We start from the raw sequence: 14,409 nt of genomic DNA on the forward strand, positions 1-14,409 counted from the left end.
AGGTGTAGATGGTATGAGAGGGTCTCCAGATGCGCCGGGTCGTCGAGGGTCCATTGGCAACAGCACCGAGCCATTAGGCAAGTAGCACAGTGGGAGGTGGCGCGAAGTCCAGTCGGGCTTGAGCCGACTCGTGTTGCAGGCGTGCGACGGCAGGCAGCCACCAGCAGCGGTGCTAATGCCGGGCGTATATTCCGGAGCTCGTGCCTGAAGCAAACGCTAAACAAATAAATTCTCCGTTTCAAGCAGATGAGGATTGAGTGCATGATAGACACGCTCGGTTGTCTAGAGCCGCGGATCGTGTCGTGCGCACTATGTGGCGCTGCGCATATGCAAGACCGGTGAGACCTGCATGTGCTGGGAGGCCCAGAGGGTATGGAGGCGAGAGGCTGTTGGAGAGTGGCAGTAGTCAGGCATGGAAGGGCGGGTGAAGGATGGGAAGGATGGGAAGGATGTGGATTTGCCCGAAAGGGAAGGAGCACAAGCAGCACTGGTGCAGGCTGGTGAGCGATCGCAGATGGATCACTCTGAATGGTTCAGCCGACGGTCTCCGCATAACGGTTCGCCATAAAATCTCCGATCGACGCGAACCTAATCTGATGTACTTATCAATGCCTGCAGTAGTGCAAGGCCGGCAAAGATCCAATGGTAAAGCCATTGCGTTCGTCTCATCATCTCAGCCTAGAGGCCGAAGACCCCCGCAGCACAACACGGTCACGTTCGACCGTCGCTACTACTATCAAGGGTCTGACCGCCATTTCCCATCGACCCTCTGCCACCAGCGCCTAGACTCTCGCTGTCAAAATACACCACGAAGTTTCCCGGTACGCCGCTGGATGATTGCATGAGCTTTGAAGATCGAGACCGTCATACTTGGAGCAAGTAGATGCGAGACTCTTGCAATGGCAAGTCGACCCGGTGGCCTATGGGAGTCAGACCCGCAATAACTTAGCCGCGTATTTTACAATCGTCTCCTCTTGTGGAAAGCTCATGTCTTCTAACCCTTGAGCATACGGCGTTGGGACCTCTGCGCCTGTGATCCTTACGGCAGGCGCATTTAGATAGTCGAACGCATATCTGTACCAATCTTAGCCGTGCACGATGGGAGGGACCCTGCCATGCGACTTACTCCATCGTGAGAGCAAGGAGCTCCGCACCAACTCCAAAGGCTGGGAAGCCGCTCTCAAGTGCCATCAGATGTCCCGTCTTCTTCACGGATTTGACGATAGCTTCAACGTCCATAGGTTTGACCGATCGGAGATTGATCACCTCAGCATCGACACCATAAGCCTTCTTGAGCTGTTCAGCTGCTGTCAGCGCCTGACCGACACACCGCGAGAGTGTGACGATAGTCAGATCCTTGCCGGGTCGCTCTATCTTAGCCTTGCCAAAGGGTAGCACGAAGTCGTCTTTTTGGGCTGCTTCGGACATGGGGAACGTCGATCCATATAATAGTCTGCAGATCGATCGAGTCAGCATGTCAACATCCATGAGTAAGCTGGGTCCGGCGAAACTGCGTACTCATTCTCCAAGACAACTACTGGATTTGGATCTCGGATCGCAGCTTTCAACAAGCCTTTTGCGTCTTCCGAACTGTATGGTGCCACCACTTTAAGGCCGGGTATACTGCCATACCAACTAGAATAATCCTGCGAATGTTGGGCTGCAACTCCAGATGCGAACCCATTCGGCCCTCGAAAGGTAATGTTGCAGGGCTGGATGCCACCGGACATATAATGTGTCTTGGCGGCCGAATTTATTATCTGATCAATTGCCTGCATCGCAAAGTTGAACGTCATGAACTCGCACTGTGAAAATTAGCTCAGCGATCCGGTAACACCGTTCACATTGACGCACTACTGGATGCAACCCAGCCAAAGCAGCCCCGACGGTAAGGCCACAGAATCCGGCTTCGGTGATAGGGCTGTCAATGACTCTTTTGTCCCCAAATCGATCCAATAGACCTTTCGTGACCTTGTAGGCCCCATTGTACTGAGCCACCTCTTCCCCGATCACAAAGACTTTCGAATTTGACTCTAGCTCCTCCGCCAATGCCTCATTCAATGCATCTCTGACAGCCACGTCCTTTGTTCCACTAGGTGTTGCATATTTCCGTCGACTTGTTACTGAGGGAGCGGTGGGTATTGTGTGGAAAGCCGGTCGGAGCGGAGTTATTGTGGCTCGGGTTTGAGAGGTGACAAGGCGACGACCGGTGCAGACCAGACGCGAGGAGATCATGTTGGTGTCGAAATGAAGTCGAAGTGTGCAGGAAGGTAGATGCTAGCAGTCAATGAGTATCATTGTGCTGGATTGGGAGTCAATCTGAAGCCGATGTTGGGAATTTTGTTGAAGCTCACTCAGCTCTCGGCGAGAAAAGGTACCGGAATCTTTAAGTTCCCGAAATCGCGCTAGTGATATTTGGCAATAATCCTCCCAGAGGGTCACGATAAATTTATATTCTTGATCGATGTGACTGGTATTCTGTTTCATGCTATGTAATAGGTTCTAAATACATTTGAGGATGCGAGCTGAAGCCAGCAATGCCTTATTAGCAATTACTGAGAATGATCTCACTAGTTTTTGTACACGGCCCGTCGATATGTGGTCATTACAAGCTGGTGGACACAGCGTTCGAATTATGAAAGCTTGAGAGACATCGTGTCATCTTAAGCTGCTGGTTTTCTGGCGATCATCAGGTACATGGGTGTGAAGAGGTTTTCTTTTCCGCCGGCCACCAGACAATCAGCAGCCAGTCCGAGACTATCAGCAGTTTTCCTGGTTCCTTTAGGAGCGAGTCCGAATCGTTCAAGCCACCCAACTGCCCCATGTGCAATAAATCGTCCTACTCGGGTCATCCGTGCAATTGTGACGAGGTCTCCGAGACTGCTAGCCATGGTGAGATCGCCGTCAAGTGGATAATACCACGGTCTGGCATCGGAGCTGTCTGCTAGATCTTGTGCGACTTCGAGATTGAAGCCTGCAGCTCTGATCGCTTTGAGACCCTCTGAGATCTTGACCATGTTGGAGATACCATCGCCTTGCTCAATGCCTAACCGAATCTCTCGATGGTGGGGATCTTCATTGTTATACGCCTCTGTCATCAACCATTCGTAAACTCCAAACACACCTCCTGGTTTGAGAACTCGATATATTTGGGAGTAGACGCCCTCTAATGATGGAGCATGCACTGTTGCTTCAATCGCATACACAGCATCAAAGGATTCTGAAGGGAAGCTCATTTGCTATTACGCATTAGCTTATTTTGAGCAGGTCGTGTCAGACACTGACCATGAAATCGCCCTTAGTAAAGCTCAATTGGCTGGACAGGCCTTCTTTCGCAGCGTAATGTGTTGCCCTCTCAATCTGGTAATCATTGTTGTTCAAGCCAACGATTTTTGCGCCAGTGAACTTTGCAATTTCTCTTGCAGGTCCTCCAACGCCGCATCCAACGTCCAAGACCCGCATACCCTCCCTCATCTGCATCATGTGGGCCAGATAATGCTCGTGACGAGCAATTGCTTGGTAGAACCCTTCTCCATATGCGAATCTGCAGAAGTGAAAGCAAGATCCCCAGCCATACTCGTATAGATCAGTTGCAAGGTTGTAGTAATGCCTAGTCAATGTAGCATATTCTGCTCGTCTTGCCTAGCAATCGATCAGCACGCGATCATTGGATTTATTTGAGGCACTATCACCTCTCGAACTTCTTCCGTCTCGGTGCCAGCTAGTTTGTCATCCCAATGTCTCCAATAGTCCTCAGAAGCGGCTTTGTGAGCAGAGCGATCCTTGTTGAACATGGATGCAAGGCCGCCCTTTGAAGCTGCAGACTTGCCATGCATGGCCTTATTGAAGGCGGCATCTCGCGAGTGATCCTCTGGTTCAAGTGCAATGGGAGCCATAAGAGCAGGTTTTAATCCTGTGAGGACAATGGAAGGGGCAGGAGCGGCAGCCCTTGAAGGGCACGCGGCGAAAGGGGATATTGAAAATTTTGAGTTCTAGGCCACTCCGCGTGCAATCGCGCGCTAGCGTCGGCAACTTCCCTCCCTAGTGCCCGAATATCAGACCACAGGTCATTACTCAGCGAACCAACGGATTATCCGTACCCATATCGTACTGGAACGTTCTTCTTGAACGAGAAGTCAAAGAGCGTACCCTTTGCTTTACCACCGTGACTCCATCGACAACAGCCTTCCGTTCCTACCATGCCGCCACAAATAAAGCAAGATCTCAACCGCTCAGGATGGGAGTCCACAGATTTCCCCTCCGTTTGTGAGAACTGCCTCCCAGATAATCCATATGTACAGATGTTAAAACAAGATCACGGCCTGGAGTGCAAGATATGTACACGGCCTTTCTCAGTCTTCACATGGAAACCAGATCGAACTACACGATCAAAGCGAACAAATATCTGCCTAACATGCGCACGGACACGGAATTGCTGCCAGTCATGTCTGTTGGATCTGTCTTTCGGGCTGCCAATTACAATCAGAGACGCTGCGCTCAAACTAGCTGGCTCTGCCCCCAACTCCGGCGTCAATAGAGAGTACTACGCTCAGAATAATGAGAAGGCTTTGGAAGATGGGGTTGGTCTTGAAGAATTTGAGAAAGAAGATGAGAAAGGGAGAGATTTGTTGAGGAAATTAGCACAGAGCGAACCGTATTACAGGAAACAAAGAAGGATAGAAGCTGCCGAAGGTGACAAGGGAGGAAGTGAGATGTCACCCAGCACTGGAGCAGGAAAAAGCCTTGGACCGGTACGAACCTCAGACAGCAGAGCCAGTCGTGGAAGGGGAGGAGCTAGAGGGGGTCGAGCATTTCCAGGCACCACCCAATTACCACCACAACCAAGAGACTGGGAACCACCAAGAGACCGAAATGTGCTATCCCTGTTCGTTACAGGTGTCGAAGACGACCTTCCGGAACACGCCATAAGAACGTTTTTTGCCCCTTTTGGGGCTCTACGATCTATAGTGTGCTCTCATCGCTCTCACTGTGCTTTCATAAATTACGCAACGAGAGATAGTGCAGAGGTTGCAGCAGATCATTGCAGAGGGCGTGCAATCATCCAGGGTGTACCGCTGAGAGTAACCTGGGGAAAGCCGAAGGCATTGGATCATCTCGATACTGAAGAACGCATGGCATACGCCAGGAGCGGGAGAGAAACGGCTCGAGCAGTAGCCGCTGCTGAGCAAAGTGATCCAACGTCGAGCTCGACCAGAGAAGATGCCAATGCAATCGACAGAACGGACGACTTGGGTAGTATTGCTCTGCCTCCGGGCCAAGGCGATGTACAGTATGCAAGTCTAGCAGGGGATGGATGAGCAAACGATATATTAATCTTGTCTTCAACCCTTCGGAGACCAACCTTCTCAAGACTAGCAAGCAGTCACCGGCTCCTTGGGCGACTTATCGAAAGTTACACACTGCTCTATCGCTTGGAATCTCTCTCGACTTCGAGCGCAACCTGCTACCTTGGAACATGCGGGTTCACGGCAATAACGACCCTTCAAAAGTAGGGCCACGTTACTGCCGCCACCTCGCGTCAAAGTCCATCATCTCATGTATGGAATCTCTTGTGATCAAGAATCTTGCCGAGGTTTTCTCTTTCATGGTCTTTTGGAAGACTGGCCCAAGGGCCGAGAAAATGGATTGCTGCGGGCTGTTTAATGATCGTTCGATGTCTGCCGGAAGTCTCTTCTCATAGCTTCTAGGTAGTTTGAACGTTTCGAAACAATTGCTATCTTGCCTTTTGTGCCAATACAAGTCCTTGCTGTCAATGCCTCATTCTTGTCATCACGTCTGCTGTGTCACTATTGTCTCGCCGTCGCTGCCTCTTCCCTGTCATCATATTTGCTGTGTCAATACTCTTTCTTCTGCTGTGCTCCTTCCACGCGTTGTATCCATGCTTTCCATTATTGTGTCTCTAGTCACACCAACTACCCTCATGCCTGTCTCCATACTTTCATCTCTTGCAGTCAAACATGTCCTAGCTCTTAAGCCCTGCGAATTTGCAGCTCTTGTACGATTCGTATTTCCGAAAGCTCGAGCCATGTTGGCTGGTGTTAGTAGCCTTTTGTCTCATTCTAGAAGAGCGCAAGGATTGCTAGGTCGGTGGTCTCTTGCGAACCTGTACAAGTCCATTGAAATCAAAGCAAGCAAGTGGAGTCATCGGCCGTGGTCACGTTTTGGAGCTCCTGTTTTATGAATATCTAGATTCAGTCGATGTCCTTTGATGCACTGCTCACGATGTTACTGCTTGTAAGATAGTTTTTCATGTACATGTACATATATGTGTCTCGTTGACGTGCTCATGCGTTGTCTCCGTCGATAGCTCCTTCCCATCTGGAGTGAAGCACTCCCAGCGATTCAAGCTAATGATCGCCCATAAGACAATAAGTCTGAGTTTATTCAGTTCTTGAAGAGACTTTGCCATCTCTCACCCCGTGTTTATTACTGTTCAGGATAGCGTGGGGGCATTTGTTGCTTACACATGCCTTGAGACGGCTATCAGAATGTGAGTACGGCCTTGTCGCTTATACTATCAAATGCTATGTATATCTACTGACTGTTCGTAGAGGGAGTCCTTCAAACCTTTGGCGTGTCAGCTTCTGTACCTCTCGCTCGACATGCCTACTACCTCTGTTCATGGAGATGCTTACCTCCACGATCCAACACCGAAGATAGAATCAAGAGACTATACAATCGTTTTATCTCCATTATACTCGAGATCACTACAGTTACAAGCTTCGTGTCTATCATACGACTTCGATGCTCGCTCCGCACTGTTGCTGCCCTGTGCTTGGTTCTGGTGCTCTAGACCAAGTCTCTCCTACAATTGCTAAGCTACAACAAAGGATCAGTTTGCTTCCAATGCTTCAGACTGCAACTATCATTGCTACCGCCCTTTCCCACTTTTCAAAGAACCTCCTACTCAGGCTCCTAGCTCAACGTCCCCCTATCTTCCTTCTCCCTAAATCGACCTTTCTCCTGGCCAACCCACATTGACGCCCCTTCCGCTCGGATTTCTCCAATTTTCTGCCTTTCCCTTGCCAATTTGAGCCCTATGGTAGCTTTGTTGACAAAGTCAATATGGCCTGGGGAGAAAGACAAGTTTCCCTCCAGTGTTTTCTTCTTTCTTCATCTTCACTTTTGATCTTGGTCTTGATTATTGCACACAGCTTTACATCATTGACTTACTCTACACACACTCATCATTCTCTTCACCATGCATGCAGCAGCTGCCTCAATTTCCTTGCTGCACGCCTCCAGGTTGCCGATTATGCCTGGATCAAATGTTGGACGCTGGCACCATGTTACTCGTGTCAGACCAGTCCAACGACTAGCCGCAAGGCCCATTGACGCACCTGCGCCTTCTGTAGCTGATCTAGCTGATGGTCTCGCCAAACTCACCATCCAGAAGGTTCAGCCTGTTCGCGTTGCTTCTGGAAGCTCGCGTTCTTCAGCTTCATCTGTCTCTATCACAAAGGCGGCCAAGAAATTGGTCGACGACAGAATAGCAGCTCGACGACACAAAGTCGTCAGTGAAACAGTCAAGCAGGCCAGCAATGACAAGCGAGGTAAGCTTCCCTTCCCTTCATACTCGTCACCGCTCCCTCGCACATCACCATCATGTGTTACTGCTGGCTTCACTCCATCCTCCATTCACTCGCCTCTGACCTCTTCTGCCTTCTTCATTCGTCATCGTCACATGTCCTCGCAGTTACATACTATAAATATACTGACCTTCTTCATCATAGGGGCTTCAGCCAAACCCAAGTCACTCGCGGCCAGATCGACAGGCGTCGCCGCTAGGAAGAAGAAGCCAGTCAATATTCCTTCTTCTGTGGATGCACGCTCGGCCTCATGGACCACGGTCTCGGACACGACAAATTCAACGAGTACCTGGCGTACTTGTTCCACGTCTGAGTCGCGGCCATGCATTGCTGGTTCTGTTAAGCCCCACTATCCCGGGTCAACTGGTAAGTCCATATCTACCTTGGCTTTTTCTGACACTTTGACTGACATCATTCGCAGCAGACAATTCTTGCTCTACGAGCGAGTGCCCTGAAGCTGTCACTTCGGATGATGAATCCATATGTGACGGGGGAAGGCGCACAATGCAGTTGTTATTGGGGCCGGGATACCGACCTATCATGTCCAAGGAGGAATTCCGTAGGGAATACTCCGGAATCGACAGAAGGCCACCATTCGTGCTTGATCGCGATGCACATCTATGGCCTGACTGGGACCCAGTCATGGGGTTCCGAGACTGTCCTGATTCACGGCTGGACAAGTTCCGGGAGGACGATGAATTCCAGACAACAGACAAGCAACCATTTGTCGGAAGAACTCCTGAGGAAAGAGCCGAGGATGATAGGTCGGAAGGGGAATGGCTGAGCGAGGTCAATGCCATATCCCTCCATCTCTGGAACAAGAAATTGCATCCGGAGCATGGAAGCAGCTGTTTTTGGTGCAGTTATGACGGCATCAGAGTACACTGTGACTTGGATGTTTGAGTTAGTTCTGGAGGAGGTCAGTGGACATCCTACGATCTTTCTCATTGACATTAGAGCTGACTTCGAATTAGTTTACAGGGCATGGTTTTTTTTGAGCGTTGTACATAACGACAATCAGGCAACTTCAACATTGTCTTGATGGTGAAAACAGCAGAGGTTCAACACCTCTGTGCCAAAAAAAGTTTGAATATACAAAAGCAAAAAAAAATCAGCATGGGTGGCTGCTTGGAGTTGTTGGCGTTTTGGTGTTTGAGGGTTTTTGTGTTTTACATTGAGTAGATAGATTGAATGAAATTCAGAGGCACTAACACATGGCAGGGTTGGAGTTAGGTGAGTGAGCCCCATCTTGAAGACATTCATGATTTTGCTGACTTTTTCTTGTCTAGGAGTGGATAGGAAAGTCAGCAACTTGGAGTGAAGGGCTGACCTTCAGATGTTTTGACATCTGAAGAATTCAGGGCTTCTTTGAGTGAACAGCTCATTGAAGAAGAGGGATGTGCAGCTGTCTTAGGACAGTAGTAATTCTCCGCTCTTGTGTTTGGGTTGCTGACAAGTACTGACATAACTAACAACTAACTGTCGTGTGGCAGTGCTTTTGGGTATACTAACGATGGCAGGGAGGATGGCTACGAGACACACCTGTACGTGGTGCCATCTACGTACCCATCTGCTTTGCAGTGGAGCCGAGATGTCTCAAATACTGATGGACTTGGTTGTGCAAAGGTCAGTGACATTCGTCTTTGAACTTTGAACTTTGAGATTGAGCTAATTTCGAGGATGGGACTCGTCCAGCAGTCAGCAATCTACCTCTTCAGCAACATCCCTCTTCGGTAGCATCCTCCTCATCCAGCGTTTCGCTTCCGACAGTCAACTTTCTTGACACAGCCCATGAGAGGCACAACACATCGTGAGCCCACAAATTCATCTGCAGAGAGTCATATTGAGGAAGCAGGAGACAGAATGAGGATACAAATGTGATCGAGAGACAGAGGAAGGAGGAATAGTGGTGTCACGGAAGGAACGTGGCAAGAATGACTGGGAAAGCAAAGCAAACGGAGACCATACTTTGTGGATATCTTAACTCCTTAAATAGTAATCAATTCAAAGTTTGACGTACCAAAATTGAAGATGGTTGATGACTACCTAAATTCTCTGCTCACAATTCCTGTGTTTCAATGACTACTACATCAACCTCATTGCCGACTGAATCCACTCTTCCTCTTGCTCATTGTGACATTAACCAAGACGAGCAGCTTCGAATGCCTCACAAGTCTTGCGTGTCGTCGTGTCCACTCATCTGACGGCTTCTGCCACTGGAGATATCTCGAGCTCTACCAACGTGACCAGCTCATCTTCAATACTGTCCATTCCTCTGCCAAATGGTCCGCCAAATTTATGTCTTCCTCCGATCAGCCAAATCGCTTGTTTTGGAATGCCAAGTCAGACGTGGTCGCTATTTCCTGCTTGTGTTGAGAGCCCAGATTGGTTCTATTGCTGGCACTGCGTTCCGCATTGCTTTGTTGAAGGTGTCGGATCCGTTTGAAATTTGCAAGAGAGTCGGTCGTTTTTGTGTGACTCAGAGACCTGTCTACCTTGCAATTCCTCGCTATATCGTCAGGACATGAGAACAGTACACTTGAATTCCTTAATTTTGGCAGGCAGTGCGAACATTCTGGCAGTATAAAGCTGATTAACGGCCTTCGAATCCGTTCTTTGGCCAAAGGATATGCGTCTATCGTCCACATCGTCTGACAGCATCAGCCAAGTCCTACTGCCGCTAGATGGCAAATTGTCGATTACTTTGTTGAACCCGTCAATTGCTGGAATGCTGGGGCTTCAGTGGCTAAGATGAATTGACGGGAATCCTAAAGCAATTTCTACTAAGCGAAAATGGTGACATGTTTCGTAGTACAGGTAATGACTCGTAATCGCAAGGTAAAGGTAAGTTTTTATCGACCCTGCACATTGGCACTACGTCTTGATGTCTGCCTCCTATTCTGCTCACACACTCGGGATATCTGATTGTGATACGAGATCTTCTACTCCCTATCAGCATCGATTTCAAAACTTGTATCTCGAAACTTACTGTTGCCTCTCAAAGTCTTGAGCCAATCAATGATCTTCTTTGAAAAAAATCATCTTTTCACAAGAACGCTCGTCTGTATCCAGTAAGAGAGCTTCTTGCCCAATCGATCTAGTATCACGGCGAGTATCTCTCTCATGACAGGTATAAAGAGCACCAGCACGTACTTGTAGATAATTGTTTTTCTTTCAGTTGCACTCTCTTCATGTTTTCGGATTTTCATCTAGGTTCATTTTGATGACATGAGTCAAATATCGCCAGACAGAGCCCGTCTTGCTCTGGCTTCGTTGTGTCAAACACGGAAAATAGTCGTCTTCTGAATTTTCAGACTCCTAATCTATGATCGTCAAGGGACTATTTTCATGGCGCCTTGGTTCAAATCTTTTGATTATGTGTTTTGGTGTTGGTACCACTCCCAGTCGAGCAACCGATGATATGAAAATGTCACCCTCTGCCTACTCTTTCATTTTGAGCAACGTTCTTGTCATTCAAGATTTCCTCAAGAGAGATGCTGTTCAAGATGAAGACATCGAAGTAAGTGGTAGTGGACTTGAGGTAGATCTTCGTCCAATCGTGATTGGTCTCTTTGGACTCTCCTCAAAATAGTCGCTGGATGGAGTGTCGAGACCGTCGCAAGTCTGTCCTTGTTTGCTACTGCGGATGGGAAAGACTACCCTGCTCGAAAAGAGGTGCAATTCATGCAAGCGAGCGGTGGATCACAATAGAAGTGGTCACTGCTGTGGCAACGATTTCACACGGAAACGGCGATCTAACACTGTCTCTTTCGGCGTACGGCGTACTAGCTTGGTCAGGCTTTAGACATCTCTTACTTTGCAAATGGCAGCGATCAAGATTCTACTGGAAGGATCATCCAGTCGCACCTCATATCAAAGAACAATCACTACAGCATTGAAAGATGACAACGCAAGGAAATCGAGGCAACCACGATAAATTCGCAAGAAGCCGCCACAAGAAAAAGCTGAACGAGATCTCCGAGCCCCAACATCAAACAAGACTACACGTCCTACAAGCCATTTATTGCAGAAAGACGGTAGCATCGGCAACGCAACAGGAAAGCTATACCACCCTCGATTCACTCGACACCTATCGTGACGATTTTTTAGCTCAATGACACCATTGGGGATGGACATTGAAACATGCAATCTTGAGCCCCTTTCCACGAATTAAGCACAGGATCTTGCACCTTCACCCTATTCCGTCAATTCCTCATTATACGAAGAGCGATGGACGAGACACTTTTTACAGAAAACAAGGAGGGTTCTGAAAGAAGGATTGGTCTTACGATGTGAAGAGTGGGAGACTGTCATCAAAAGCTGGTCGTGAGACACCAAAGTCTTAAAAGCATATCCTGAAAATCGTCCTACACAGCTAGACCAAGTCCAAATGTACACCTGATCGCCACGACCATAACCCCGCTCAAACTCCTGGAGACGGAATATGGAGTGAGGGAAACACTCGGAGAAGGTTGTCCGGACACTGAGACATCATCACAGGAAGCCTGCATAGTTTCTTTGGCCGCATCGCAATAGCAGTCCTCAAACTAAGACAAGTAATTAGATTCATGAATACAGCCTCTCTTCTTTCGGGCTCCCTCAACGTCCCTAAGTCTCAGGCCGATCAGGGGCATGTAGACTTGGGTATCGCGTCCTATCCAGATCCACTGTTACATGTCGTCCTGTCTGATACGAAAAAGTCAATTCACTGCTTCTTCTCCACCGAGGCTGTTTATTTGAGTGGACCCTTTCTTTGCCACAGTGGAGTCTTTTGGTTGGTGAATGATGCGACCGCTTCTGCAGCTCACAGCCGTTACACCATCGTTCTCTGGCAGTCTGGGTGAGGAGAGTGTCATCTCATTGTTGTGTGTATATGGGGTTGTAGAATGCCGTATCAGACGCATTGCTTTCGCACTTTCCAATCTGTTCCCATACAGTAATGTTGAGAGTTGGGCCACATCCTGACACAGTAGTTGCCGGATGGCTTGACTAGACTTCTGATGGTAATGAAGTGTTAGAGTACCCCATTCGTACATTCCAAATGATATGACCATGAACCCGCTTTTTTGACTTCCAATTCCAAGTTCTGTGAAGTGGCGCGATCCGTACGGTCGGTCGGCTGGACAGACAAATGACATATGACGCTATCAGCCAGCGTGGTGTATACACACTCCTCCACCTACCTCATAATCTAACGACGCCTCTGAAGATCATTACCATGATGAGTGCCATCATATCAGCATCATTGTGATAGATCCACATGTGCTTCAGCCGAAGATTCCTCTTGTACAAGCACAAGCACTGACCGGGCTGGTGACGGCTCTGACTTACTGTGCCAAAGACGACCAGAGTGTTGGTTCAAGAATCAAGAATCTGGCTTATGGACCGAGGTAGAGTATCATGAAGAGATTCGGCCTGTTCCTAATGCCGAGGAGTCTGGATGGTTTCAATTTCTTCAAGCCGGAGGCGTTCTACTCCACCACGAGCGGAGCCACCATGGGTGTCAGGGCAACACACCAGATCCGGCACTTTCTTGCCACCTTCGCTCTTCTTCCAAAGCCTGTTCTGCAAGGTGGCCCATTGCTTGGCGAGGGGTATAAAGAAGCCCTTCCCCCCCAATCTTTTCTTTCCTTCTACACATCACTTTTCCACTTTCTCCCACCACTTTTCAATTTCCCTCCATCAACACTTCACCCACCACAACACTTCGTCACTCATTCTTGCTCATCACATCCATCTTCTCATCCCTCATTACCATCCTCCTGCTTGCTCTGTGATTCAACCAACACTCGAAGCTAAGTACCTCGTCTGCCCTACTCTTCAAAGCATGCTAACACAGACGAAGTGCATTCTTCCATCTCGTTCCCGATGAGCGACGGAGCTGGACAACCTCGCTAAACTGTCCTGTCCTCAGCAAGACCTCCCAGAAAGGCTGTGACCCGAGCAAGTCACGAGAAAGGCTCCCGCATGGCTGTACACGGCGAAACCAGGCCGTCCTCGATACGACGTTAAAAGTGCTCGTGAGATACCACCTCTCAACAAAAGTGGCGACCTTGGTATGTCGAAAGAAAGATCATGAGTTACGGCATCTCACGCAAGAGCCGCCACCTGGGTGTGTGGACAACCACCCCGACCTTGGTATGTCGCGAGAAAGACCACGAGTTACGACATCTCGCGCAATAGTCGGCACCTGGGCGTGTGTGCAAAAGCCCCAAGTTTCCGGTGCTTGAAGAAAGCCGGCGTCCTGAGTACGACGCAGAAGTGTCTCCGGGCTGAGCAGCCCCGCGAATGGCTCCGTCCTGCAAGACGCGAAAAGGTCCGAGCTGGGCAACCTCTGCGAAAAAGGCCTTTTCTTTACTAACCATCTAGTGCTTGTGGAAAGGGAATCTGCTGACGAGTTTATAGGGCGGCGTGCGATGGATCTCACCCCCAATTGGTGCACGCTGGTAACCTCACTGCAAAGTGAGGGCTAAGAAGATCCAACTCGACGATGCAGCGGTGTGTGAAAGATAAGTCCATCACATCGCTTCATCTGCAACGTTTGCTAACCATGATCTAGATTGACAGTCGAGATGGAGGTGATGGTGGGAGAGGAGGAGATTGAGGAGCAATCATACCGGTGGATGGATAGAATAGAATAGGATAGCTTCACTGAATAAATATCTTTTTCCACACATCACTGTTCATATCTGCTCTTTCAAGTCACCAGCATCTCCTTTTTACTCTCATTCTCCCCGCTCCCCATCGCTCCATCAATCAAATCTTGCTGCCCCCAAACGACTTCCTTACGTACGGATCT

The 14,409-nt window shown here is 48.9% G+C and overlaps 4 protein-coding genes across 4 annotated transcripts; 2 read left to right on the forward strand and 2 right to left on the reverse strand.

Moving 5' to 3' along the window:
• Positions 1–929: 929 nt before the first annotated feature.
• Positions 930–2,235, reverse strand: PDB1 (pyruvate dehydrogenase E1, beta subunit; the record flags this gene model as incomplete). The annotated part of the gene is made up of 4 exons (XM_044814069.1): positions 930–1,074; positions 1,127–1,453; positions 1,519–1,805; positions 1,855–2,235. 4 exons carry the CDS (start codon positions 2,233–2,235, stop codon positions 930–932), a joined length of 1,140 nt encoding a protein of 379 aa, XP_044669370.1.
• Positions 2,236–2,663: 428 nt separating this feature from the next.
• ERG6 (Delta(24)-sterol C-methyltransferase) lies at positions 2,664–3,896 on the reverse strand (the record flags this gene model as incomplete). The annotated part of the gene is made up of 3 exons (XM_044814070.1): positions 2,664–3,239; positions 3,286–3,642; positions 3,702–3,896. 3 exons carry the CDS (start codon positions 3,894–3,896, stop codon positions 2,664–2,666), a joined length of 1,128 nt encoding a protein of 375 aa, XP_044669371.1.
• A 303-nt stretch (positions 3,897–4,199) lies between these two features.
• SLT11 (Pre-mRNA-splicing factor slt11) lies at positions 4,200–5,318 on the forward strand (the record flags this gene model as incomplete). Its single annotated transcript, XM_044814071.1, has 1 exon — positions 4,200–5,318. The coding sequence occupies one exon, from the start codon at positions 4,200–4,202 to the stop codon at positions 5,316–5,318; it is 1,119 nt and encodes a 372-aa protein (XP_044669372.1).
• A 1,904-nt stretch (positions 5,319–7,222) lies between these two features.
• Positions 7,223–8,513, forward strand: KY384_005572 (uncharacterized protein; the record flags this gene model as incomplete). Its single annotated transcript, XM_044814072.1, has 3 exons — positions 7,223–7,574; positions 7,755–7,976; positions 8,032–8,513. 3 exons carry the CDS (start codon positions 7,223–7,225, stop codon positions 8,511–8,513), a joined length of 1,056 nt encoding a protein of 351 aa, XP_044669373.1.
• Between the last annotated feature and the right edge of the window lie 5,896 nt (positions 8,514–14,409).

This window comes from Bacidia gigantensis (genome assembly GCF_019456465.1).
Source record: "Bacidia gigantensis strain McMullin 20006 chromosome Unknown contig_245, whole genome shotgun sequence".
In the NCBI taxonomy this organism is placed as follows: domain Eukaryota; kingdom Fungi; phylum Ascomycota; class Lecanoromycetes; order Lecanorales; family Ramalinaceae; genus Bacidia; species Bacidia gigantensis.